We start from the raw sequence: 26,946 nt of genomic DNA on the forward strand, positions 1-26,946 counted from the left end.
GGGTCGAGCATTTTTGTTAGAGTTGAGTTCCACCTTTAGTGCCTTATGGTCTGAAAAGATACAAGGTAAAATTTCAATTCTTTTGATTCTGTTGATATTTGTTTTGTGTCCCAGGATATGATCAATTTTGGAGAATGTTCCATGGGGTGATGAGAAGAATGTATATTCTTTATCTTTGGGGTGGAGTGTTCTATATGCGTCTATCAAGCATAATTGTTCTAGGGTCTCATTTAAATCTCTTATATCTTTGTTTAATTTCTGTTTAGAGGATCTGTCCAGCTCTGTAAGAGGTGTGTTAAAGTCCCCTGTTATGATGGTATTATCAGATATCATATCGCTCAGACTGAGTAAGGTCTGTTTCAAGAATCTGGGAGCATTTAAATTTGGTGCATAGATATTTAGAATTGAAATGTCTTCTTGTTGTAGTTTTCCCTTGACCAATATAAAGTGACCATCTTTGTCTTTTTTGACTTTAGTTGCTTTAAATCCACATGTATCTGAAAATAAGATTGCAACTCCTCTTTTCTTCTGAATTCCATTTGCCTGAAAAATTGTCTTCCAACCCTTGACTCGGAGCTTTAATTTGTCTTTTGAAGCCAGGTGTGTTTCTTGCAGACAGCAAATGGATGGCTTGTGTTTTTTAATCCAGTCAGCCAATCTATGTCTCTTCAGTGGGGAATTCAAGCCATTAACATTTATGGAGATAATTGATAAGTGTGGTAGTATTCTATTCGTCTTATTTGGTGAGAGTCCATTGCTTAGTTTTATCTTTTGCATCAGTGTGGAGGTTAGGTTCTGTCCTTTGATTTCTGAGTTCTTACTTTGCTGCTGATCCATTGTGGTGGTCAGTGTGCAGAACAGGTTGAAGTATTCCCTGTAGAGCTGGTCTTGTTGTGGTGAATTTCCTCAATGTTTGTATATCCGTAAATGATTTGATTTCTCCATCAATTTTGAAGCTTAGCTTAGCAGGGTACAGAATTCTGGGCTGAAAATTGTTCTGTTTAAGTAGATTAAAGGTAGATGACCATTGTCTTCTTGCTTGGAAAGTTTCATTAGAGAAGTCTGAGGTCACTCTGATGGATTTGCCCCTGTAGGTCAACTGGCGCTTACTCCTGGCAGCTTGCAGAATCTTTTCTTTTGTCTTGACTTTGGACAGGTTCATCACAATGTGTCTTGGAGAAGCTCGGTTAGAGTTGAGGCGACCTGGGGTCCGATAGCCCTCTGAAAGCAGTGTGTCAGAATCTTTGGTGATGTTTGGGAAATTTTCTTTTATAATATTCTCTAGTATGGCTTCCATTCCTCTGGGGCATTCTTCTTCCCCTTCTGGAATTCCTATAACTCGTATGTTGGAACGTTTCATAAAGTCCCATAATTCTGACAGTGAACGTTCTGCTTTCTCTCTCTTCTTTTCTGCCTCTTTTACTATCTGAGTTATCTCAAAAACTTTGTCTTCTACCTCTGAAATTCTTTCTTCTGCATGGTCTAACCTGTTGCTGATACTTTCCATTGCATCTTTAAGTTCCCTGATTGACTGTTTCATTTCCTTCAGCTCTGCTATATCCTTTTTATATTCTTCATATCGTTCATCTCTGATTTGATTCTGTTTTTGGATTTCCTTTTGGTTAATTTCCACTTTACTAGCAGTTTCCTTCATTGTTTCCATCATTTCTTTCATTGTTTTCAACATGTGTATTCTAAATTCCCTTTCTGTCATTCCTAACATTTCTGTATAGGTGGAATCCTCTGCAGTAGCTACCTCATGGTCCCTTGGCGGGGTTGTTCTGGACTGGTTCTTCATGTTGCCTGGAGTTTTCTGCTGATTCTTCCTCATGAGTGATTTCTTTTATCTGTTTCCTTGCCCTAATTTTCCTTTCACTTCCTCTTGCTCTTTAAGTTCTTGTGCCTGTGGACTAAGGGTTACAGGACCAGAAAGGTGAGAAGGTTGAAGAGCAAAAAAGGGATGAAAGAAAGGAGGACCGAGTGATAAGAAAAAAAAGAAAGATAGAGAAAGGAGAGGGGGTAGGGATAAGGAATATTGACAAAAAGAAGAGAGGCACAGAAAGAGGGAGACAGGGCAATATAGGTGTACAGTAGGGTACTTTGACACAACCTTAAAAAACCCCACCTTCTGGGGGTTGGGTGCCCAGTTGGGTGGTTCCCTTGAGGTCAGCAGCTCTTTGCTAACCTGGTCAGACACAGTACCCCACCTCCACCAAGTAGAGAGGAAAGACAAAAATGCTATAAATCAAACCAAAACAAGCAAACAGAAAACTTTATGGCGATAAAATTGGGTGAAAAACCAAGTGATAGCGGTAGAAACACTAGCAAAAATGAAGTTGTAGTTATTAAAAAAGGCAGCAATGGGAAATTATAATTAAACTAGAAAAATTGAGAAAGGAAAAGGGATCTGTATGGAAAAGATTGAAATTAAGAAACAAAAGAACATCAACAACGTCAAAATAAACAAACAAAAAAACCCAACCAAACAAAAAAAAAAGAAAAAAAAAAATACACAACCAAAAACAAAGCAGTTTGTATATGTTGTTGAATATTGTCTGGGCAACACGTGGTCTTTTGGGGTATGAGATGTTAGTCACAGTTCTGATACGACTGGAGGCTGCTGATTTCTCAAACCCCAGCAGGTAGACACCCTAAATCTCTCTTCAGCCCACTTAAAAGGCACTTTGAACTTGTAAACTTGCTGAGCAGAAGCTTTCCCAGCTTTCTTGCTGGAATCACTGCTGAAGTGGCTATCCACTTACTCAGTGTGCCAAAACCGGTCTCACTCTGCCCCTGAGGGTTAGGGCTGCAAGGCGGCTCAGACCCCACCCTTAGGCTACTTGGTTGCTGGGTTACCAGCTCCCACCCGTTTCTAGCTCTGCGACCCTGAGGGCGGAGCTTGCCGGGGCAGATCACTGACAATGGATCCGTGTGACCCACCGCCAAACACTATTAGCTCCGTCTGGCTCAGCGGCTCAGACTGGGGCCCTAGACAACGGCCAAAGTTCTCCGCACTCCCACTCAGGCCTTCCCCAAGGCAGTTCAACTCAGTGCCAAGTCCAAGGACATCAAAACAGTTCACAGGTAAGGCCTTTCTGGTTTGCAGTCTCGCTGCTACTGAACTTACAGTTGTGGGCGGGTTTAGACGGGTTGAACACACGCGACCACTTGCCGGTTTTCCACTGTTTTAGTCCTCCTCTTGGGGTCCAGAAGTCTCTCGCTGACTCCCTGTATCCTCATAGGAGTGATGATAGGCAGTTCCCACCAGCCAGAGACGCCTGGAGTCCTATCTCCCCAGACTCACGGTGCCCAGATGCAAGGAAGCTGTTACTCGGCTGCCATCTTGCTCCGCCCCCAATGTCTGTTATTTCTAAGCTGCCCAGCTTGTGGCGTTTTGTTATGGCAGCCTGAATGAATGAAGACATACCTACATCCAGAGGCCTTGATCCTTTCTTTGCTTGCGTTTCCTGCGTGGCGGAGCCGCAGAGCCGGCCTGTCGCCTACCTGCCTCCCAGGTCCCGGCCGGAAGCTGCTCGAGTTTGAACTTTTTAAAAATGTTTTTAGCCTACTTGTCAGATATCTTAGAATTGTCCTTTTCTGTTGAATTCCACTAAGAATATAATGACCTTTCAATATATTGACAACATACCCTCATATGAATGATTTTTCTTTTTATTAAAAAGTATAGTTTCCATTTTTCATTAATCTAGAGATTTCAAGTTTGACAATTTAAGAGTATTTCTTGACAGCTGTGACTGTCAAGAAGAGAACAGAATAAATGATTAAACTGTGTAAATCCAGAGAAACCAACCTGACGTTGCAAAGAAAAAAGTTATATTTCTGGTTTTAGAAATAAATATGTCAAACTAATATAATTGCATTGTCCTAAGCCCACTTTCCCAAGAGGATTAGCGTCTAGCTGGTTATCGGCTCGTCTAGGGCTCACACCAGAGAGGGCACGAACGTTCCATCGTTTCACCAGCATTGAGCTAACTGCATGCAGATTCCTCTCTTATTAAAATAGTTCAAGTTACAGCACTAATGGAAAGAAACCAAGATCACAGTGATCTTTAAGTCTTGTTTGACAGGCAAACAAAACACGAATGGGAGCCAGATGATGGCAGAATTGCTTGTAACTTCCTATTTACCTTTTTCTTCCTGTCTTCCTTGCATACGCTTCCCATTTTGTGTGTTAAATTGACAGAATGGTGCTCAGAACTCTTTCCATTAAATATATAAGGAGGCACCCATCGTGGTAGGGCCCTGAAACACGCTTTGTTAGCTCCGTTTCTCTTGTCTGCTCCCATTTGACTCTCTGTCTGGGGACACCATCAAAGGCAGCATCTCCCTGGGTTTCTATGTTTACTGTTTCCTTGGTGGTCTCTGGGTTCCTGTGTTCTTTTAGACACACATTTACATTTTATTCTTAAACACACACATACAGAGCAAAAAAATTCAGGGCAGATCAAGAGACACAGAGCAGACCGTGTGTTTCTGTCTGTCTTCGACTTAGCTGGGCACGAGAGCCCCGCAGTGGTCTGAGTCCAGCCTGCCTTTTCTGATGAAGCCTTGCTCAGACCTGGACTGAGCAATGGACGTAGTTGTCAACTAGATGCGAGCCCCTTTTTAAGACCTCTTGGTCTTATTTATCACAACATCACAGATGCTTAATGATAAAAAATTTACCACATCTCAGGGTACAATTATGCACTTTCCTGAAGTCTTTTCATTTCCCTTCTTTCTTTTTTGGGAGACAAAAGATCCTTTGTCTAAATTGCCACATGTTTGAAGACTATATTATCTTGAGTAATTTTTTCAGAAAACACCCAAAGTTTCTATCAGTTTTCCACAGTGGCAATTCTGTCTTCCTCTCTGAAAACATGTTAGAATAAAAGATGTGCTTGACAGTTGATTAGGAAAGTGACATATATTTTACTTCCTTTCAGATGAAACCTTCTGAAAACGTATTTACTTACCAGGGGCAGTGACAGCCTGTCTAGCAAAAATAATTGATATCCTTTCTGGTTATCGTAGAAGAGGAGTGATGAAACAACAGAGACCTTTCTCTCACCTTCAGAGAGAAATAAACTAGAATAAACTTAGTATCATTAAATTAAGGCTTTCCTTTGGGCACATCTGGCCACTGACAGATTCTCATATATTTGTAGTAACTCTTTGCCGTATTGGGGCTTGGTGTGGTATTTTCAAATATTTCTGCCATGGAAACATGCATATCCTGCCTTTAAGGGAAGGTAAAATATAGCTATACATCACCATGTATTCGGAAATATAAAAATTAAGTATAGTGCGACTTCAGTAATTCAGAGTACTATAGACAGAAGTCTTTTCTAAATGAAAGCTTATTCATTTTTGAGTAAAGTTTGAACAGGAATGCTGGTTCTGGTATTTGTAAGCTAAATGTCCTTAAGGAAGCCTGCAGGACCTTATGGAATTTTTCCTTTTCACATATGTAAAATAGATAAGCCTGTAGTACTCACTCCTTTGAAGTCCTGTATAAGAAATTATGTAATTATTATTATGGGATACATTTAAAGAAATGAAATTAGTTTTGATGTTTATCTGTACGAAGAACAATGATTTAAAAATATTTTTTAAGAGAGATCTGTCTGGTCTGCTTTAAGAAACAAAACCTGCTTTTCATTACTAATACTATTAATATTCTAACTATAATATAATATTAATTATATTTTGATATAATTATGATTAATATTATAGTAATGTTAATACTCATGATTAATATTAATAATTTATATACTAATGTATGTCAGTGATGTGTTGATTTGTTTTCAAGGGCCAAAGATGTTAAAATTATTTTTTAAAAGCACTGTCATTTTCATAGGAATATTTGCAACATTAATTTCTTAAAGATTTTATTACAGATCTTCTTTTCTTAGCACTTTAAAGTCAACTGTATGAAACTACTAATGTAAAGTTCTTTTTGTTTTTGGGGGGTTTTTTGGCCTTTGAGGTGCCATCCCAGGGGGGTGCTGCTCATTTTAAAGTTGGTAGAGTGAGGTTATTCACTGTACCAGAAACTCATTAATTCACGGCAAACCTCGGAGCCAGGAACTGAGCTATGCTGCCAAATTCCTTATATTTCAGGCACTATGGAATATCCTCAGTTTTATGTTAAAACATTCCACATTCATAAATCAGTATGTGGCTATAGACATCAGATCAAAGCGTGGTTGTAGGGCATCTGTAGGAGTCATGCTTTGTTGACTTAATGGAAACTCTGTCTTCAGAGAAGTAGAAAATCGGTTGTCTCTGAAGGTTATAAAGTTCCAAGCCATTGCTTGCCACCCGAGAGCATTAATCCTGCCGTGTTGGCTGTTTTCACAGTTAAGGAGTGGCCTTTTGGAGTGCTAATTGTCCATGTCGCTTCTCCAAGCCATTAGGTAATAAATTAGATATAATGTGTGATTTTTATGAGAAATATTGTGTTAAATTTTGTGCACACCAATGTCCTTCAGCCATCTCATGTAATCCTATGTTTTCTGACCTATGAAAAATACAAAAACTTCCAGCATTCAGGGAGACTCCATTCTGCCACTGGATTTAACAGCCCTGTCCTTGAAGAATGTCTGATTTGGGGAATCATAGGTAGGGTGTTTTGACTTGATTACATGTAAATTTTATTAAATCTAACTTTGAGATTTTAACTCCTAAATAGCAGTCCATTTTTTAATGAATCTTGAGAGATCAAGAACTTTACTAAAATTTTTTATTGTTATTGTTAACTAAAAAAAAAAAATGAGGTTTATAGTTCAGAAAAGGAGAGCTTTCTTTCTCATAAATGATAGCTACTTACTGGGTGGTCAGTCTGACAGGTTGGGAAGCCATGCTTGAACTGGAAGCCTGACACATGTGCTTCAAAGAAGAGAAAAAGTGGGGGCGGCACCTGTGGCTCAAAGGAGTAGGGCGCCGGCCCCATATGCCAGAGGTGGCAGGTTCAAACCCAACCCCCACCAAAAACTGCAAAAAAAAAAAAGAAGAGACAAAGGGGACAGGATCATAGGCTGAGCAGGCTTCTCAAATACACACGTTCACCAAGCTGTAGGGGGAGTCGTGAGTGTTCAAGAATTGACATCATATCGTGGAATTGTGCTTTATTTTTCCCATCCCATGAGGGCTGGGGATTCTATTTCAAGGTGTGTCTGGGATCCTCTTGGCTGAGAAGTGTCTATTTAGCTAGCAGGTGGCCTACAATTTTATTTTTAGTTCATATTCTGCTAATCACGTTTCTGTGAACGTCTCTTAAAATCTTGAAGATTAATATTTAATATTATAAATCATAAAAATATTAATTAAAGCATTGAATTCTGATGATTTTTAAGGTACAATGTTCCTTTTTATCATAGTATAATCTTTATAATACATGGCCATATTATTTAACTTACTTTTCATTATTGTTTACTTTATTATGGAATTTTGTGCTGTTTGTCTCATTTGTAAATTGAGGAAACTGAAGGGAGGAGGTTGACTTGAATGACAAAAAGTCATGTAATAGGGCAGTGCCTATGGCTGAAAGGAGTAAGGCGCCAGCCCCATAAACTGGAGGTGGCAGATTCAAACCTGGCCCCAACCAAAAACTGCAAAAAAAAAAAAAAAAAAAAAACAAATGTCATGCAACAGCCAGTGGTAAAACAGATCACACATTGGGCTGAATGCTGTGTGCAGGACTATGTACTAATAGGAACACACTTCCCATATCAGAGTGGTTGTTATTAAATAAATCAAACTTTCTTCTTTGACAGCGGGGGCATTTATTTTTTCTGATGACATGAGTGATTTGTGCCACTGAAAAATTTTGCAAATGATGTCTGCGTAGTGTACCAAATTTTCAGGTTTGGAATCTGCTATTGCAGGTACAGGCATCCTTTGTCACTGTGTGACAAGACATGAATAGGACTTCTCGAGCCACAGACCTTGATGGAAATGTTAGATAACTGCACCCAAAACCAATGTTTTATACTTCAGATCAGAGCAAATTCTAAGGCATCCACCTTGGACACAGTGTCTATACAAGCCAGTCGGAATTCACTACATTTTTTTTCTTTCTTCCTTAGAAGAACAATGTAATTTCTATTATTGCAGATTCTCAAAATAAATTATTGAAAAACCCACACAGTTTCTGACCAAACATTTGCCAATATTTGCATCCCCTTTGTTTTGGTGGAGAATCAAAAAACAGAAAGTGGTTCCCAGCGGGGAAGTTACACACACACAGGCTTTATGTAGATGCCAAAGTTAAAATGATGCCAAGGGGCAGATGGAAACCAAGTCTGAATGAGGAAATTGCGAGCCAGGCCTCTTGCTGTGGCTGGAATGCGGCCTGGCTGTGTCCTGGATCCTCTGTCCTTATTACTGAGATTCCAGTTATTTATGAATTGGATCCCCATGTAGTTATCTTGCTGTTATTGTAAAATGCCACACGATATTTTGTGCTAAGTCTATAAATGCCTGGTGCCAGCAGTGTGTTTATTTTGGGTTTGTAATCTCCGTGCTTATACCCTTTTTCTGACATTTTCCTGGTATCTCCCTGCGAATCAGATGGCTATGGAGCCCAGCTTCCTTTCAGCAATTGACAGTCTCCGCTGCAGCCCAGCACCAATTCACACTCCAGGGGACCATCCACCCCAGGATGAGATTTGCTATCAGCTGTCTGACACTCTGGGTAGTTTCAAAATTACTCCTAGGATTTAGACTCCTTGCAGGTAATTCTTAGAGAAACATGAAGAAATATTGGTTATTTGAAGTGTAAAAATAAAGAGAAGCTATAAAGCAGGATCATTTGAGTTGGAGGAAAAAGAGGGGGTTCCAAGAGGTGACTGGACACATTTTCTAATTCAGTGACTTTCAAAGTCTTTCGAACAGGATATAAAATAAGAAATGCAGTTTATAGTGTGACTTCTTTTATGTAATGTATTATCAAGATTTATAATGCAATATATAAATATAAGTATATACTTACATATAAAATATTTTATAACACAATACTTAACCTTATTACATAATATTGTTAAAAACAAGATTAAAAGTATGATTCTTACAGGTGATGTTGTCTTATGTTTCGACTTGACATGGTTAAGGAGTGTCCAAGCGGTGGTAAAGGGTGTCTGGGCATATCTGTGAGGGTGTTTCTGGAAAATATTAGCCTTTGAATCAGTAGACTTCTCAGTAGCTTTCAAAATATCACTGCTCTCACTGCTATGGGCAGGCATCAGTCAGCCAGTCCTCTGAGGGAAAAGACAGAAGAAATGGGCAGAGGAGGGGTACATCCTCGCTCTGTCCCTCCCTCCCTCTCACCCTGAGGTAAAATGTCCATCCTCACCTGCCCTGGGTGGTCAGGGAGAGAGCCTCTCCCCTCCTCCCACTCTCCACTCACAGCCCTGCTTTGCTGACCCTCAGAGACCAGCAGGTGTCACAGTGTGGGACTTCTCAGGCTCCCTCAATCCCACTGTAAATCTCCTCTTAAGGGAGGAGAGATATATCTACCACTGGTCATGTTTTTCTAGAATATCCCAACTAATACACCCTGTAAAAATAAACTGAACACATATCAAAGATTTTACTCAATTATTAATGAGGGATCCAATAGAATGGTAAGATTCATTAAAAGGTATTTAACTACTTTTCTACTGGATAAATGCCCAGTACTGCGATTGCTGGAACAAATGGTAGGTCTGTTTGTAATTCTTTAAGGAATTTCCACACTGTCTTCCCTAGTGGTTGTCCTGAATTGCAGCCCGCCAGCCGTGGGTAAGTGTTCCTTGCTCTCAGCACCCACACCAGCACCACCTGAGCCATTCGAACACAGATACGGTGATAGCTCATTGTGGTTTTAATTTATGTTTCCATGATGGTAAGCATTTCTTTCATGTGTTTGTCTATCTTTTGAAAAGCTTTTGTCCTGGCTTTTGCCCACTTTTTAAAGGGGTTGTTTGTTCTTTGTTCTTGCAACCCAAGTGCCCTTCAGTTCATGAATATGTTAACAAAATGTGATACTATGGAGCACCACTCAGCCATGACGAAGGGTGAATTAAGGCCTTGTTCAACCATTTGGATGGAACTGAAGACCATTATCCTAAGTAGAATTATCTGAGGAATGGGAAAACAAATACCACTTCTACTATCTTTTAAGGTGCAGCTAGCCACTGAGCACACACATGTACACAGAGGGGGTGAAACTCAGTGGAGGTTGGGCAGGTGGCGTGATACGGAGATGGTGGGTGACAGCCTGCCTGACGGGTACAAGGAAGGCTGTCTGGGTGATGGGCACTCTGATAAACCTGACTCAAGCATGACAGTGGCAATCACGTAGCCAAAAACATCTGGACCCCTGTAATACTTTGAAATTAAAAAAAAAAAAAAGGTTGTTTGAGTTGGGCACGGTGGTTCACACCCATAATTCTAGAACTTTGGAAGGCTGAGGTGGGATTATTGCTTGAGGCCAGGGCAACATAGCAAGAGTTTGTCTCTACAAAATTTAAAAAAACTAACTGGGCATAGAACTTGGAAGGTGAAGGTAAGATCTCTTGAATTTAGAAGTTTGAGATTGCAGTGAACTATGTTTGTCCTGAGTGACAAGATGAGACTCTGTTGTTTAAAATAAAAGTTTTTTTTTTTTTAATTATTAAATCATAGCTGTGTACATTAGTGCAATCAAGGGGTACAATGTGCTGGTTTCATATACAATCTGAAACATTCTCATCAAACTGTTCAATGTAGCCTTCATGGCATTTTCTTAGTTATTGTATGTAGACATTTGTATTCTGCATTTAGTAAGTTTCGCCTGTACCCATTCTAAGATGCACCATAGGTGTGGCCCCACCCATTACTCTCTCTCCACCCTAATCTCCCCCCTCCCTTCCCCTTCCTTGGCCCTTACCTCATAGTCTTGTGCTATAGTTGGGTTATAGCCTTCATGTGAAAGCTAGAATTTAGCTTCATAGTAGGGCTGAATACATTGGATACTTTTTCTTCCATTCCTAAGATACTTTGCTAAGAAGAATATGTTCCAGCTCCATCCATGTAAACATGAAAGAGGTAAAGTCTCCATCTTTCTTTAAGGCTGCATAATATTCCATGGTATACATGTACCACAATTTGCTAATCCATTCGTGGGTCGATGGGCACTTGGCTTCTTCCATGACTTAGCAATTATGAATTGGGCTGCAATAAACATTCTGGTACAGATGTCTTTGTTATATTGTGATTTTTGGTCTTCTGGGTATAAACCTAGTAAAGGAATTATAGGATCGAATGGCAGGTCTATTTTTAGGTCCCTAAGTATTCTCCAAACATCTTTCCAGAAGGAACATATTAGTGTGCATTCCCACCAGCAGTGTAGAAGTGTGCCCTTTTCTCCACATCCATGCCAACATCTCTGGTTTTGGGATTTTGTTATGTGGGCTACTCTTACAGGGGTTAGGTGATATCTCAAAGTAGTTTTGGTTTGCATTTCTCTGATGATTAAAGATGATGAGCTTTTTTTCATGTGTTTGTAGATCGTGCATCGGTCTTCTTTAGAGAAGTTTCTCTTCAAGTCCCTTGCCCACCCTGAGATGGGATCACGTGTTCTTTACTTGGTAATACGTTTGAGTTCCCTGTGGATTCTGGTTATGAGACCTTTATCGGAGGTATAACCTGCAAATATTTTCTCCCATTCTGAGGGCTGTCTGCTTGCTTTACTTACTGTGTTCTTGGCTGTGCAGAAGCTTTTTAGTTTGATCAGGTCCCAGTAGTGTATTTTTGATACTGCTTCAATTGCCTGGGGAGTCCTCCTCATAAAGTATTCACCCAGGCCGATTCCTTCAAGAGTTTTCCCTGCACTTTCTTCAAGTATTTTTATAGTTTCACATCTCAAGTTTAAATCTTTTATCCAGTGAGAGTCTATCTTAGTTAATGGTGAAAGGTGTGGGTCTAGTTTCAATCTTCTACAGTTTGCCAGCCAGTTCACCCAGCACCATTTGTTAAATAGGGAATCTTTTCCCCACTGAATGTTTTTAATTGGCTTGTCAAAGATCAAATAATGGTAAGTAGCTGGATTCATCTTTTGGTTCTCTATTCTGTTCCAGACATCTACTTTTCTGTTTTTGTGCCAATACCATGCTGTTTTGATCACTATCGATTTATAGTACAGTCTCAGGTCTGGTAGCGTGATTCCTCCTGCTTTGTTTTTATTACTGAGTAATGTTTTGGCTATTCGAGGTTTTTTCTGATTCCATATAAAATGAAGTATTATTTTTTCAAGACCTTTAAAATATGACAATGGAGCTTTAATAGGAATTTCATTAAAATTATATATTGCTTTGGTAAGTATAGACATTTTAACAATGTTGATTCTTCCCAGCCATGAGCATGGTATGTTTTTCCATCTGTTAACATCTTCGGCTATTTCTTTTCTTAGAGTTTCATAGTTCTCTTTGTAGAGATCTTTCACATCCTTTGTTAGGTATACTCCCAAATATTTCATCTTCTTTAGCACCACTATGAAGGGAATAGAGTCCTTGACTTTTTCGGCTTGTTTATGGTTGGTATATATAAAGGCTACAGATTTATGGGTGTTGATTTTGTAGCCTGAGACATTGCTGTATTCCTTGATCACTTCTAAAAGTTTTGTAGCAGAATCCCTAATGTTTTCCAGATACACAATCATATCATCTGTGAAAGTTTGATCTCTTCTGACCCTATGTGGATACCCTTGATCACCTTTTCTTCCCTAATTGCAATGGCTAGAACTTCCATTACAATGTTAAAGAGCAATGGAGACAATGGGCAACCTTGCCTGGTTCCTGATCTAAGTGGAAATTATTTCAGTTTAACTCCATTCAATATGATATTGGCTGTGGGTTTGCTGTAGATGGCTTCTATTAGTTTAAGAAATGTCCCTTCTATACCAATTTTCTTAAGTTTTCTGATCATAAAGGATGCTGGATATTATCAAAAGCTTTTTCTGCATCAATTGAAAGAATCATATGGCCCTTATTTTTTAGTTTGTTTATGTGCTGAATTACATGTATAGATTTACGTATGTTGAACCAGCCTTGAGACTCTGGGAGAAATCGCACTTGGTCATGGTGTATAATTTTTTTGATGTGTTGTTGGATTCTGTTTGTTAGGATCTTACTGAGTATTTAAGCATCAATATTCATTAGTGATATTGGTCTATAATTTTCTTTTCTTGTTGGGTCTTTCCCTGGTTTGGGGATCAAGGTGATGTTTGCTTGATAGAATGTGTTGGGTAATATTCATTCTTTTTCTATATCTTGGAAGCAGTTCAGTAATATAGGTACTAGTTCTTCTTTAAAGGTTTGGTAGAATTCTGATGTAAAGCCATCTGGTCCTGGGCTTTTCTTTTTAGGGAGATTTTGTACAGTTGATGCTATTTCAGAACTTGATATAGGCCCGTTCAACATTTCCACTTCATTCCGCCTAAGTCTTGGTAGGTGGCATACTTCCAGGTATTGGTTGATTTCTTTCAGATTTTCATATTTCTGAGAGTAGAGTTTCTTGTAGTATTCGTTAAGGATTTTTTGAATTTCTGAGGGGTCTGTTCTTATTTCATCATTACCATTTCTGATTGATGAAATTAGAGATTTTACTCTTTTTTTCCTGGTTAGGTTGGCCAAAGGTTTATCTATTTTATTGATCTTTTCCAAAAACCAACTTTTGGATTTATTGATCTGTTGTATAATTCTTTTGTTTTCAATTTCATTTAATTCTGCTCTGATTTTGGTTATTTCTTTTCTTCTGTTGGATTTGGGGTTGGAGTATTCTTCCTTCTCCAGTTGCTTGAGATGTCCCAGTAAGTTATTAACTTCATTTCTTTCCGTTATCTTGAGGAAGGCTTGCAGTGCTATAAATTTCCCTCTTAGAACTGCCTTTGCAGTATCCCAGAGGTTCTGGTAATTCGTGTCTTGATTGTTGTTTTGTTCCAAAAATTTGGTGATTTCCTTCTTAATCTTGTCTATAACCCATCTATCCTTCAGCATAAGGTTGTTTAGCTTCCATGTTTTTGTATGGGTATGCAGGTTCCTGTTGTTATTGAGTTCAACTTTTATTCCATGATGGTCTGAGATGATGCAAGGAATAATTTCTACTTTTTTAAATTTGCTGAGGTTATATTTGTGGCCTAGGATGTGGTCAATTTTGGAGTATCTTCCGGGGCTGATGAGAGAATGTGAATTCAGTTTTGTTGAGATGAAATGTTCTGTAGATGTCTGTTAAGTCCAGATGTTGAATGGTTAAGTTTAAATCTAAAATTTCTTTGCTTAGCTTCTTTTTGGAGGATCTATCCAGCACTGCTAAAGGGGTATTAAAATCTCCAACTACTGTGAAACTGGAGGAAATCAAGTTGCTCATGTCTGTTAGAATTTCTCTTATAAATTGAGGTGTGTTCTGGTTGGGTGCATAAATATTAATAATTGAAATCTCATCATATTTAATACCTCAATATTAAAGGTAATATTGAGTATTACCTTTAACAAATATGAAGTGTCCATCCTTATCTTTCCTTATTTCGGTTGGTTTAAAGCCTATTGCGTCGTCTGCAAATAGGATTGCAACGCCTGCTTAAATAAAGTTTTTTGAGAGGGCCAATTATTTATAAACAACTTAATAAAGAAATGTTAAGATAAAATTACCAAGTTTGATGCAAAACTGATTAATGTGTTAAAGGACAAACAACCATAATATTAGTGTTAAATTTTACTAGACAAAAATAATTTACATTTCTACTTCATAGAACTCTACAATGTCATATGTAATTTCACTAAATCTGAGACTCTTCATTATTAATGTGTCACACTAAGTTAATTTCCCTAAATAATTCTTGGCTGGGCCGATAATGGGTGGATGCCAGACCATGATGCCCACAGATGCTATTGGAAGATACACTGACCAACTTTGTTACTTATTTCTTCCAAGTTTGTTTAATATGTTTTATTATAATGCCCTCTGATATTTTCTATTATATTCTATTTTTTTGAAATGCTAGTACAACCTATTAAATTATTTCGATAACCATAGTAGATTGTAACCGAATTTAAATGACACTGCTCTAATGTAAAAATATGATGTCCCCAAACACTGCCAGACATTGGCAAGTTTCTTTCTCTATCTTATAAGTAAAATAAATGAATAAAATAATAAATAAAAAATTAATAATAAGGAGGAGAAGGAGGTGAGGGGCTGGGGAAGAGCAAGGAATAAAAGCAAATAAAAGCAAGGCAGTGATCTATCCCCAGGGATGTCAGCCTTCTTAAGGCGATAAGGGCTTTTTTACAAAAGTTGGGATTCTTTTCTCTCATAAAGACATATTTTGCTTAAGGTGCAACTTCAGCTTTTTATCTCCTGATTAGAGTGGAATATAGACCATTTTGTAGAGTTTTTATAGTTATGGGACTGATGTTACCCAGAGCTACTATCTCACTTTACAGAGTATGAAGTTGTGACCGAGATTAAGACCACTTTCTCCATCACCCAGCTATCCTGTGGGGATGCCCCATTGCAGACCTCTGCATGACGTCCCCAGACTCAGGAGGGTGTGAGCTTCAGTTGTGAGCAACAGTCACTAGAGGAGACTCTCAGGAGAAGCATTTGGCTTCCTGGTCCGAATTGTCCCATTTCTAAAATAGGACAGAAGCTCATGTGAGAATCCAAAGATGGACTGTATGTGAATGTCTTTGCAAAACAGAAAAGCACTTTGAAAATGTAAAGTAGCTGTAATTATCCCTGACGTTTTATGCAGTGCACATTTTCCCACCCCCAGTATTCTGTAATACACAAAATCTAAATGTTGAGCTATTTGCACATGCTTGGAAGTAATTTGGATCACATATACAAAATCTAGGTAATTCCCGTTAATTTTTAAGGGCATTCTGTCTTCTCCATACAGTTCTGTATTAAAACTAAGATGTGACAACTATTATTGCTAATAGATCATCACTCTAAAATATTCTAAAATTTCCAAGTTAGCACCATTCTGATAAAATGTAGCATTATTATACAAGGCTTTCCACCTATGGAGGTTTCTAATTATGTGTTCATGCATAAAAAATGCAACTAGAAAAACTGATAAATGGCCAACAGCTACTTCCCTGCTGATTACACAAAATTTCATTATAGTAGAACATTTAACAACTTAATTCTGAGCTCTCTCAGGAATACTCTGTAAAATGTTTTTCTTAGGTCTCTCTTTGAGCATTGAATTCCCAGCTTAAATAAAAAGTGCATTGAGACTTTGCCATAAGCAAAGTTAAATCATTAAATCACAGAAGATGAGCTTGAAAATGAGGGAGAAATACAGAAGGAATAAACACCAGCACAGCACCCAATGTTCTTCTCCCTCCCTGTCATTCAGAGAGATAATAATTACTGAAGTAGGAACGAGGTAGTTTTATTACAAAGGCTGTTCTCCTGATTCCTAAGATACAAGTTTGAAAATTCCCCATAAAGATAAAGAAAAAATTATTCTAGGCATAATCATGCCTTTTATTAAGTGCTTCAGACAGATGCAGTAGTGGAATTCTCAAGTTTTCCCCTTTTCCGTGTCTCTGCTTCCTTCCCTAATTCGTCTGACTGCGCCAGGACAGGAGCACGTAGTCACTAACGGACCCGGGAACTTGTGCTGCTGGGCAAGTGCTGGTCTGTGTTTTTTAACTGAAAAAGCAAGCCCCCGTTGGATGGCCATGGGACCAAATCTTGCCAGGATGCTGGAGGAAGATACGTTGCTTTATTTATACCAGACAATGCTTTTTTCTTTAACTCCTACTGAGCTATCTGGACCCTCTGCTGCTGGTGCCTTCCCTGTGACCCTCCTGCTGACCTCAGTACCCACGTCCCAACTGCAGAATATGCCACACACTTTCCTGCTGATGCAAATGGGCGCTCAGTGTTGGAGCCATGGCAGCCTGGTCTATAAAACAGAGATGAGGCCTCCCGGGGCCACTCCCACACCTGCAGGCTGCTCGGCGCTCCCTCACCAGGCCTCTGGGAAGGGCACTTCTTTGCTTCCAGGGCCCCCGGACTGTACATCTCTTTCCTTTCTCCTGTCTCCATTTTTTTCCCTGTTAAGTTAACTTGACATCTTATATTTGGGGATTCCTACTTGGAGTTTTGGAGAAGAGGAATAAGCAAGGAAGGATAAGACAGGAAGCGCTAGAAGACAGGAAATTTAAACATACAGTAGCTGTCTAGTTACATTTAGCTGTAACGGCCTCTTTGTTCTCCATTCCCCACACCCATAGATAGTGCAGGGCCCGTCTACCAGAAGCCCAATTCAAATTCTATTCTTTTTTTACAGGTTTTATTTATTTGATTGGTAACTTCTCACCCTACACTTCCATAACATTGTCTTTTAAAGAAACCCATTCCATTCCATTCCATCTTATCCTATCCTATCCTATCCATTTATTTACGATAGAGTCTCACTCTGTTGCCCAGGCTAATGTTAACTGAGAACATCTGAGTTCACAGCAACTTCAAACACCTGGGCTCTAGTAGTCCTCCTGCCTCAGCCTCCTGAGTAGCTGGGACTATAGGTGCCTGCCACTGCACCTGGTTATTTTTTTCTGTTTTTAGTAGAGACCAGGGCTCCTCCTTGCTTAGGATGGTCTTGAACTCTGAGCTTACATGATCCTCCTGTCTCGCCCTCCCACAGTGCTAGGATTATACATGTGAGGCACCACACCACCTCTATTTTCTTTCTAATATTGACTAAAAATTGTATGCATTATTATTTACAACCTAATATTTTGAATTATATGCACACTATGAAATGATTAAATCTGGCTAATTAGTGTATATATTATCTCACATAGTTATCGTTTTGGTGGTAATAGCGTATTACATCCACTCCTTGAGAGTTTTTCAAGAATATCATATGTATTATTAAGTACAGACGCCATGATATAGATAGCTTGAATAATCCTCCTTCCTAACTGAAATATTATATCCTTTAACCAATATCCCCCAAGCACTCCCATCGCTGTCTGCATCCCCCCAGCCTTTGGTAACCACCTATTCACTCTTTATTCTTCAGAATTTTTCTGAGATCGGGTGAGCATTTATCTTTCTGTGGTTGTCTTGTTTCGCTAAGCATAATGCCCTGTGGGCTCATTCATATTGTTTCAAGCCTGAATAATATTCCAGGTTCTCAACCTGTGGGTCGCGACCCACAGGAACTGTATCAAAGGGCCACAGCATCAGGAAGGTTGAGAACCACTGCTCCATGGTTCCTCGCCTTGAGTAATGCTACAGTCAACACTGGAGTACAGATGTTTCTCTCTGATGTGCTGATGTCATTCCCTTTGGGAATATACCCACTAGGGAATTGCTAGACTATATTATAATTTTATTTTATTTTTATTTTTTTTAATTCTATTTTAATTGTTTGAAAAACCTCCATACTGTTTTATGCAGTGGCTGCACTAATTTACACTCCCTCACACTATGTGAAGGTGCCCTTCTCTGTACATTCTCACAAGTTTATCTTTTGTCTTTTTTTTTTTTTTCCTTGAGACAGAGTATTGCTATGTTGCCCAGGTTAGAGTGCCATGGCATCACAGCTCACAGCAACTTCAAAATCCTGGGCTCAAGCAGTCCTCCTGCCTCAGCCTCCCCAGTAGCTGGGACTACAGGTGCCCACCACAACTTCCAGCTATTTTTTCCTATTTTTAGTAGAGATGGGGTCTTGCTCTAGCTCAGGCTGGTTTGGAATTCCTGAGCTCAAGGAATCTGCCTCCATCAGCTTCCAGAGTGTAGGGCTTCCAGACATGCGCCCAGCCTTGCCTTTGTTACATTTTGCCATGAAATATGCACTCCAGGGTATAATGTATACCCACATTTTTGGCCCAAACATTTAGAAAAGTGACCCTGAAGAAAGTGGCCAGCTCTTGGCTTGGAGGAACACATCTCAGCAGGGCTGATGCTCCCCTTGCAAACATGAAGACGACACCACCTTCTCTGCCACCCGTCCTCTCTCCTGGGAGCCTGTCCCTCCCTGCCACATCGGGCTGAGGACAGGATGCCACACATGTGGCCAGCAGGGCAGGAGCTTCTGAGACCACCCAGGCATGGGCAGCCTGGCAGGCCCTTGGGATCTGCGCAGGGCTCCAGGTTCCTTCTGTACAGCTGGGCCTCACCCCACACCACACATCCCGCCTCGCCAGCCCTACCACCGTCTCCTCACCACAGAGCCAGGAGGCAGTAGGCTCCAACCAGATCCTGACGCCGCCTGACTGGAACCCATGCACCGGGCAGCCCAGGAGGCCCGGTGGGCTACCCTGCTCCGGAGCCACAGGACCCCTGTACAATGCATATCCTATTTTTACCTCAAAAATTTGAGGGAATAGTATGTGTGACATACAGCAGAATGTAGTAGTTCTAACAGATACGTGATGGTATCTCATTGTGGTTTGGTTTACATTTCTCTGATGATCAGAGATGCTGAGCATTTTTTCACACACCTGTTGACCATTTTTATGTCTTCTTTGAAGAAATGTCTAGTCAGGTCCTTTGCCAGTTTTTCATTTATTTATTTCCTTGCTATTGAATAGAGTTTCTTACATATTTTGCTTATTAACTCCTTATCAGACACAGTTTGCAAATATTTCCTCCCATTCCACAGGTTGTCTGTTTACAGTGTTGATTTTTTTCTTGATTGTACAGAAGCTTTTTAGTTTGCTGTAATCTGTTTGTTATTTTTTGCTTTTGTTGCCTATGTCTTTGTGGTCTTATCTACAAGTCATTGCCCAGACCAATGGCAGAAAACTTTTCCCCTCCATTTTCGTCTGGTAGTTGCATAGTTTTCGGTCTTGCATCTTAGTCTGTAATACGTTCTGAGCTGATGTTTGTACAGGTGTGAGCTACGTATCTGGTTTCATTTTCTGTGTGTAAGTGGCTGTCTAGTTCTTCCCAGCATGTGTGATGAAGGGACCGCTCTTTCCCCACTGTGTGGTCTGGGTGTCTTTGTGAAAAGTCAGTTGAACACGAAGGTGCTTATTTCTGGGCTCTCTGTCTGTGTGTCTGTTTCTGACAAGGCCACGATGTTTCGTTGCTATAATTTGAAGTGTCTTATGAAGTCCGGTGCTGTCCTATGCTGGCTTTGTTTATTGTTGTCCTAGATACTTCTCTTTCAATCTATAGGAATGATAGGACATGGAGTTTCAAAATTGTATTTATTTATTTATGTTTATTGTCTTGACTATTTCCCACATTTTAGGACAGGTGCAAGTTTCATGTTTCTTGTTTGTTTAACTGACCTTTAGAACCACACCTCTCCCAGGTGCATTCCACATGAGAATTAGAAAAATGATCGTGCCTAATTGGTTGAATTTTAGACTGAATTAATTCTTGCAGATGTGCAGCATTCTGACAATGTTACTATTCTGTCATCACTGAATGCTGTTCAAGGAAATCATTTCTGAAAGATTACTTTCCATTTTGCCTATGTTGACTCCTTTTTTGCTATTTAATTTGCCTCCTCAGCTGGTAATATAGCAATGGAAGAGGTGATTATTTTTTTATAGATATTTTCCTGCATTCAGTGGTTGGCGCCAGTTCTGACAGTTGACCTGGGTGGTATTCAAACCCAGGACCTTATGGAGAAGGTGATCATACCATCGCTGAAATTGGGAATCCTTCATCTTTCAGTTTGGAAGTTTCAAATGAAGATTTTCTTCCCTACATTTCATGGACACTGTAAAGTTAGAGCAGACCTCCCAAAATCTGACCTTTAGCTGAAGGTTTAGAGGTTGAATGAAAGGAAGCCAGCGACTGATGTCATTTTGTCTGACTTTCCTGCAGGCGGGCAGAGGAGGGTTGTGGAGTATGTTTTGTGTCATTTGATGACAATGAGTCCGTGATAATCTATGGCTTACAGCCAGACCAATTTCTCTATCATGGCAACTGGGTCTTCTGTTAAAACCTGACACTTTGCTACAGGTCACTGCTTTATTTCTTACAGACTTTTGGTGAATTACCTTCACAAAACACTAAGAACACATCTGTAAGTTTAAATTTCTCTATGGCCAGAAGGACAGTGTGCCCTGTGTTAAGGAGAAGGGGGTTATGTTTGGTGAGAAAATGGATGTACATTTTTAAAATTAAAATATGATTCAATTATCTAGGGGATAAGCCAATAAATGACTTTGTATTACTATAATTGCTTCCATTTGCAAAGTACAGTTTTGCAAACAAAACTCACTTGTTACTATCTAAATGCCATTAACTTTGGACAAGGAGATGGGTATGTGTGTCCCAAGGGGGGAGGGGGAGATGGAAAGCACGTCTTCCTCTCACCATCAATCTGTGTCGTGGCATAAATTTGTGATTTCACTATGATTATTCTTTTAAGGGAAGGCAAAGCATGAGTGGTTTTCCTTGTAACACAGAGCGTTCTGATTTAATTGTTTTTAGTAGTCGACTCTGATTTCTGATTTCAATTGTGTTCTCCCTGACAGGCCCCTAGTTCATGATCCTCTACCCTTCCCACCCTGCAGTTTGACTGGAAGACATTAAAAAAACTCATCAAAAACTGCCTTGTGCTTCTAACACTCTGCAATTTACCCTAACAGTCACTCACTATTTATTTGTCAAATGAGATCTTAACTTTGCCTTTTATGCAAGAGTTGGCACATGGCAGGAGGCAGTAGTCTTGTGGTGGCAAACACAGGCTACGCCCGGATCACCAGCAAGCAGGGAAATGGGGGCGGAGAGAGACAGATGTGGCTTGCAAATCCTGTTCTTTCTCTGACCGTCTGGGCCACCCCAAGAACATCATCGGGCTGCCCAAATCTTACCACTGAATTTGTAGGATCCACAGAGTTCGGGTCTGATCCTTCTTTTGTTCTTTTTCTTTTATGTCTTATGCTTAAACACGTAGCACAGGGACACAGAAAAATGCTGTGACTAAACCTGATATCAATGTTAATGCACACAGAAATCACATTCTCTAACTGCAAAAGGAAATCAAGTCATTCCTTTTCCCCTCTGAAATGCTTCAAATTTGATTTAAGAACTACTTTATGAGTGATTTGAAAGATGATTCTCTTGTGATAAAAACATGTTCATATACAAGGAAGGCAGTGAGGCCATCTGAATGATTGTTACTACAGAGTCAGGTGGTGACGTTGCCTGTCTCTGTGTTTTTAATCCTGAGTGGTGTGGCGGTGGCTCACAGTATATGATAAAATATTTGCCCACGCAGACACAGAAGGACTCTTAAATTTTCTATTTTGAGAGCCAAGGCAGGGTAGGATTTCTAATCAGTGTAGCACCCTTTAAAATCTTTTGGTTGATGCCTGTATAGTCAGAAATGAAAAAAAAAAAAAAAAAGAAAGAAAGAAACATGAATAGATTTCCCAAGAGAGTCAGAGTGAACTGTGATTAAGCTTAGAATATAAAATTGCCATTTATGATTAGTTCAGTTCAATTAGTTCCATTTTCTACCTATCCCTTCATTCCTCTATTCAACCAGCCAGCATTTAGGCTCCACACAATGCCCTGGGGATAAAGAAATCAAAGACACCATCAAAGAATTCCAGGTCTTGTGATAAAGATGGTGATATTACCACAGCACCAGAAGGTGTCATGGGGAGGGTCTGGGGCAGGCAGGGGGTACAGGTTATGGGGTGCAGATTATTTGAGAATTACATGGAAGGCCAGAGGGGGAAGTGCTGAACCATGCCAAAAGGTAGTTTTTATGGGAATGGAAAATATTCCCTACCCTCAGGGAGCGTGCAGTTCTTACAGCTTCCTTTTAACTCATGTTATAGGCCTTCATCTTTGAAGATGTTTAGCACTGAAAGGCTTTAGTGCAATGTCTAGTTAGAAACACTAGGTTGTAATCCCAGGCCTCCAATTGCCCATTTGCTCAAAGATTTCTGATTTGCTTGCTATCATTCTCTTTTGCAAAGAATTCATCACTATCATGTTTTTATGTAATGCTGTATTAAAAAGGCATCCAGAATACGGGGTGGGGGAAAAAGCCAACCAACTAATGCTAAGTTTGGTGACTGTGACATGTTCATAAATTTTTTCATATTATCTGTGAAATGCTGCAATACTATTTGTCCCAAGAAAACTCTTGCATTCCTGTCTTAATTAAATCTCTCAAACCAAGCGGGTTTCTGCAGGATATAATCCATTCATTCAGGTGTGAAAGGCTGGAAACTACTTAGATATTTACAACCCTGGTAGCTGTGTCTGGGATAAAATTAATTTATTTCTGAGTTGTCTGCGTTCTGCGGTGTATTCAAGCTTTCCCCTAAAAGATTCATTTTAGGACAGTTCTGAAAATTACTGGAAATATGAAAATAGATTGTAAACTCTTGGGGCAAAGACCATGTTTTGATTTGAGTTCCCTTTACGGCTCTGAAAGTCCTATGTGTACCTGTGGCTCCTTACACATATGTAAATAAAAATAAAATGATCAGCTACACTAGAATAAAGAGACACTTTCTAATAAAAGGACATTTATGTGAGAAAACAAGAGGACTTTAGAAAATGCAGCTACTGGGAAAAGACCGTTTTGGATTATATAGCTCTAGGTTTATTTTCCTGCACTCATCACAATGGGAATAATATTTGTCTGAAGTTACAGCAATGGTTTGTGATGAAAGAGGCTACAAGCCCACCAGTAATTCAATTCACGGCAAGTAGAGTAATTATAGTTCTCAGTTACCTTATCAGTCACTCGGAGTTGAAATAGTGGGTACCAAGGAAGGCGACGGAACAGAGAGGCAGAATTCGGGGAGGATGAAGCAGCCCAATGACTGAGCTTAGCAAGTTTGAGAGGGCTCTCCCCTAGACACCGACTCTCCCAGGAAAAGTGATGCAGGAGTGTTCTGGGAATGTCTTCAAAGGTGAAAAATAAGACACTATTAAACGCAAAGCATGGAGATCACCCTGCTGATGAAAAGGAAGATAAGGGGACCGTTGGAGTCCACTGCTTATAAAGCATTGTCTGTTTTCAAGATCTGAAATGCAAAAAGCAATTATCTGCTGAACAGAACAAGGACGGATCAGCAAGGACGAGGCTGTGAAGACAGCAGACACCTGCAGGCAGGTGGAAAGGCCAAGACACAAAATGAGTCCCAATTAGAGCAGGTCGCCGCCGAGAAGGGAGAGACCTTTCACAACGCGCATGGAATGAGAGAGGGCAGAGGCGGGGCGGGTTCCCCAGTTAATAAGGAGGGAAACAAATTCTATGATGCGGACAAGCCTGAGGTTGGGCCGTGTGGATGTATTTTTAGATTGTAGCCAAGGGGGGGGGGGGAACTACAGTCAGAGACTGAATACAGCCCATAGATACAGGCTCAGAAATAGTTATTAAAGGAAAAACCAAACAATTAAAACTTGATTCTTTTAACTATATTCAACAGAGGTCATGTGTAGGGATGACTCGGACGACCAGAATGCACTCTCAAGGCTGTGCCCTCCTGGGAGCCTAACTGCTGCACAGGGAGGTTGGATAAAATTCCACAAATCAAAGTCTTTAGAGACCCTTAGACTGTCTCACCCTTATATGAAATTATTGGAAATGAAATCACTGTAACCTATTTTTAAATATAAGAGATGTTGGAAATAATATTTTCTAAACACACTTTTATGCTCAGAAAATGGAACATTTCTTCCTGAGCCAAACAATTATAGATTAGCAGTGAACACTGATTTGTCAATAGAAAATGAGGTAAAATAACTCAATTTAGTCTTATAAAATTATAAAACTCGAAGCTAAGCAGAAAAATATCTGTTTATGGTTTTTTATGTTATTTTTAATTGGTGCAATGCAAAGAATAAGGCTAGTGATGTTGTTTATATATAGAAATTCCAGGGTAACTGAAAATGCTTAAAATGGTTCTTAGTCCCATTAGAATTAACTCATTTCAAGAAGCTTTTCTTCTGTATCTTATATAAATCTATAACCAGTTAATTAAGCAGTTGAACTCAGAGAGATAGTGATATGAGATGGGTTTGTTTTTCCACATTCTCCATAAAGCACAATTTTGTGTCCCTCCTCCCCACATTTATTTATTTATTTGAGACAGAGTCTCACTTTATCACCATCGGTAGAGTGCTGTGATATCATAGCTCACAGCAACTTCTAACTCTTGGGCTTCAGTGATTATCTTGCCTCAGACTCCCAAGAAGCTGGGACTACAGGTGCCTGCCACAATGCCTGGCTATTTATTTATATATGTATATTTTTTTTGAGGCAAAGTCTCATTTTGTCACCCTGGGTCAAGTGCTGTGCTGTCATAGCTCACAGCAACCTTGAACTCTTGGGCCCATGCGATCCTCTTGCCTCAGCCTCGCATGTAGCTGGGAGTACAGGCACCCACCACCACGCCCGGCCACTGTGCCTGGCCCCTTCACAGCCTGTATTGTGAGAAGCAGGAAAGCAGCGTCATTAGAGTAGATGTGGCCACTTGACCCCTCACTCGCTTGTTGTGTGGCCTCAGGAAAGTTACTTTCCCTGCGTACATAACTCCACATCTGATCTGGGGGTGATGAGAGCACTTACTTCAAAGCCTGTTATGGGGACATGATAAATGACTTTGTGTGAACCAGTTTGAACAGTGCCGAGAACCCAGTGCCTGCTCAGCGAGCCTTGGCCACGGCTGCATCTCAAACCCCACATTTTCTCCACCTAAGGCATTGGTGACTTAAAACTCTCCTCCTGACACCTGGGCTGTTTTCCTCTCCCCTGGTTAGTTTTGAGCCTAAATCTGGGGGAGTCACTTTGAAGGAAAGGCAAGATCTCTTTCAGTCTACTTTGGTCTTGAGACATTGTGGGGCCTGGCCGGAGTCCCTGAGGAGGCCACATTTGGTGTCCCCACATAGTGGGGCAGGGTTGGGACTGGAACTGCAGGTCGGAGGAGGAGAAGCCAGGTCTATATGTGGAGCCCTCCCCGGGGCTCGTGTCTGCCTGGAGGAGACTGCTGTGGGAACTCCTCAAATCACACTGCCATGAGTGTGGTGTGAGGGTTCCCCGCTTGGCAACATAGGTGCCTCTCCATGCTCTCGTACTCCCTGCCAAGTGGGGAGCCCCACTCCAGGGTCTCCTGAACTGGCACTTCACGTTTGGAAGCAGGCACTGACAGGACAGCCAGGCGCAGCTTTCTGGAAGTTTCTGGGCTCTCACGTTATTGCCCCAAAGAGTGGTAGGAATGCAGGTGACTCCACCCTACCCTTGGCCTTCTGATTATGAAGTCTGGTGACAGGTGCAGCAATGTGCCCTCTTATTAAGACCAGCCCTCACTGTGGGCAGCTCTGTGCACAGCATTGGGCACTCAGTGTCTATGTGGCCACAATCTGGGGGCCTTGTCATCAGTGCTAGGCCAGCAGGAAAGCAGGGTCCCCGCCAGCTTGTCGCAGATGTACAAGCTTGTTGATTTGGGGCTATGGCCACTCGCTGCCATCTTTTGACTTTGTGGGTCCTCTCACTGTCCCAGTGCCCCATGCTTTGCTCAGCTCACACCCCTGCCCACGGGTTCCTGTCTCATGTATCCCCACTTTCCAGCTGTGCAACTTTTAGTTTCATATGTGAAACTCATTTTTAATTGACATCTTGGAAAATCTCATTATGAGCAAATGATGCAGAATGACTTACGTGGATAATTTCAGAGATCACTGTCGTCTGTTGCAGCTTTTCCAACCTACACATGGTTTGCCTTGACCAAATGTGCCTTAAAGGACATTTTAAAAGAAATGTATCTATTTGGCTTATGGGCAAAAAGAGTCTTTATTGAGAAGATTCCGGTCATGGGATCCATACTTAGTCCTTTCAGAATCCAAGTTCTCTGCACGGATGTGGTTGAATAAAATATAGTGAGATGGGCTCCTCCCAGGTGTCTGCTCAGCTCTTTACACCTGTCAGTCTGTCTCTCTCTCTCCCTGTCTCTTATTTCCAGGAGA

At 40.4% G+C, this 26,946-nt stretch overlaps 1 protein-coding gene across 1 annotated transcript in view; it reads left to right on the forward strand.

The window, feature by feature from the left end:
• LOC128592504 (translation initiation factor IF-2-like) overlaps nt 1-8,677 on the forward strand; it is a 425,303-nt gene extending 416,626 nt beyond the window's left edge. Inside the window, exons 5-6 of the mRNA XM_053600449.1 lie at nt 6,556-6,624; nt 8,575-8,677. Of these exons, the coding sequence (XP_053456424.1) occupies nt 6,556-6,583 (28 nt within the window). The 3' untranslated portion in view covers nt 6,584-6,624; nt 8,575-8,677. The remainder of the gene's footprint in view (nt 1-6,555; nt 6,625-8,574) is intronic.
• Nucleotides 8,678-26,946: the final 18,269 nt, after the last annotated feature.

This window comes from Nycticebus coucang, chromosome 8, assembly GCF_027406575.1.
Source record: "Nycticebus coucang isolate mNycCou1 chromosome 8, mNycCou1.pri, whole genome shotgun sequence".
Lineage (NCBI taxonomy): Eukaryota > Metazoa > Chordata > Mammalia > Primates > Lorisidae > Nycticebus > Nycticebus coucang.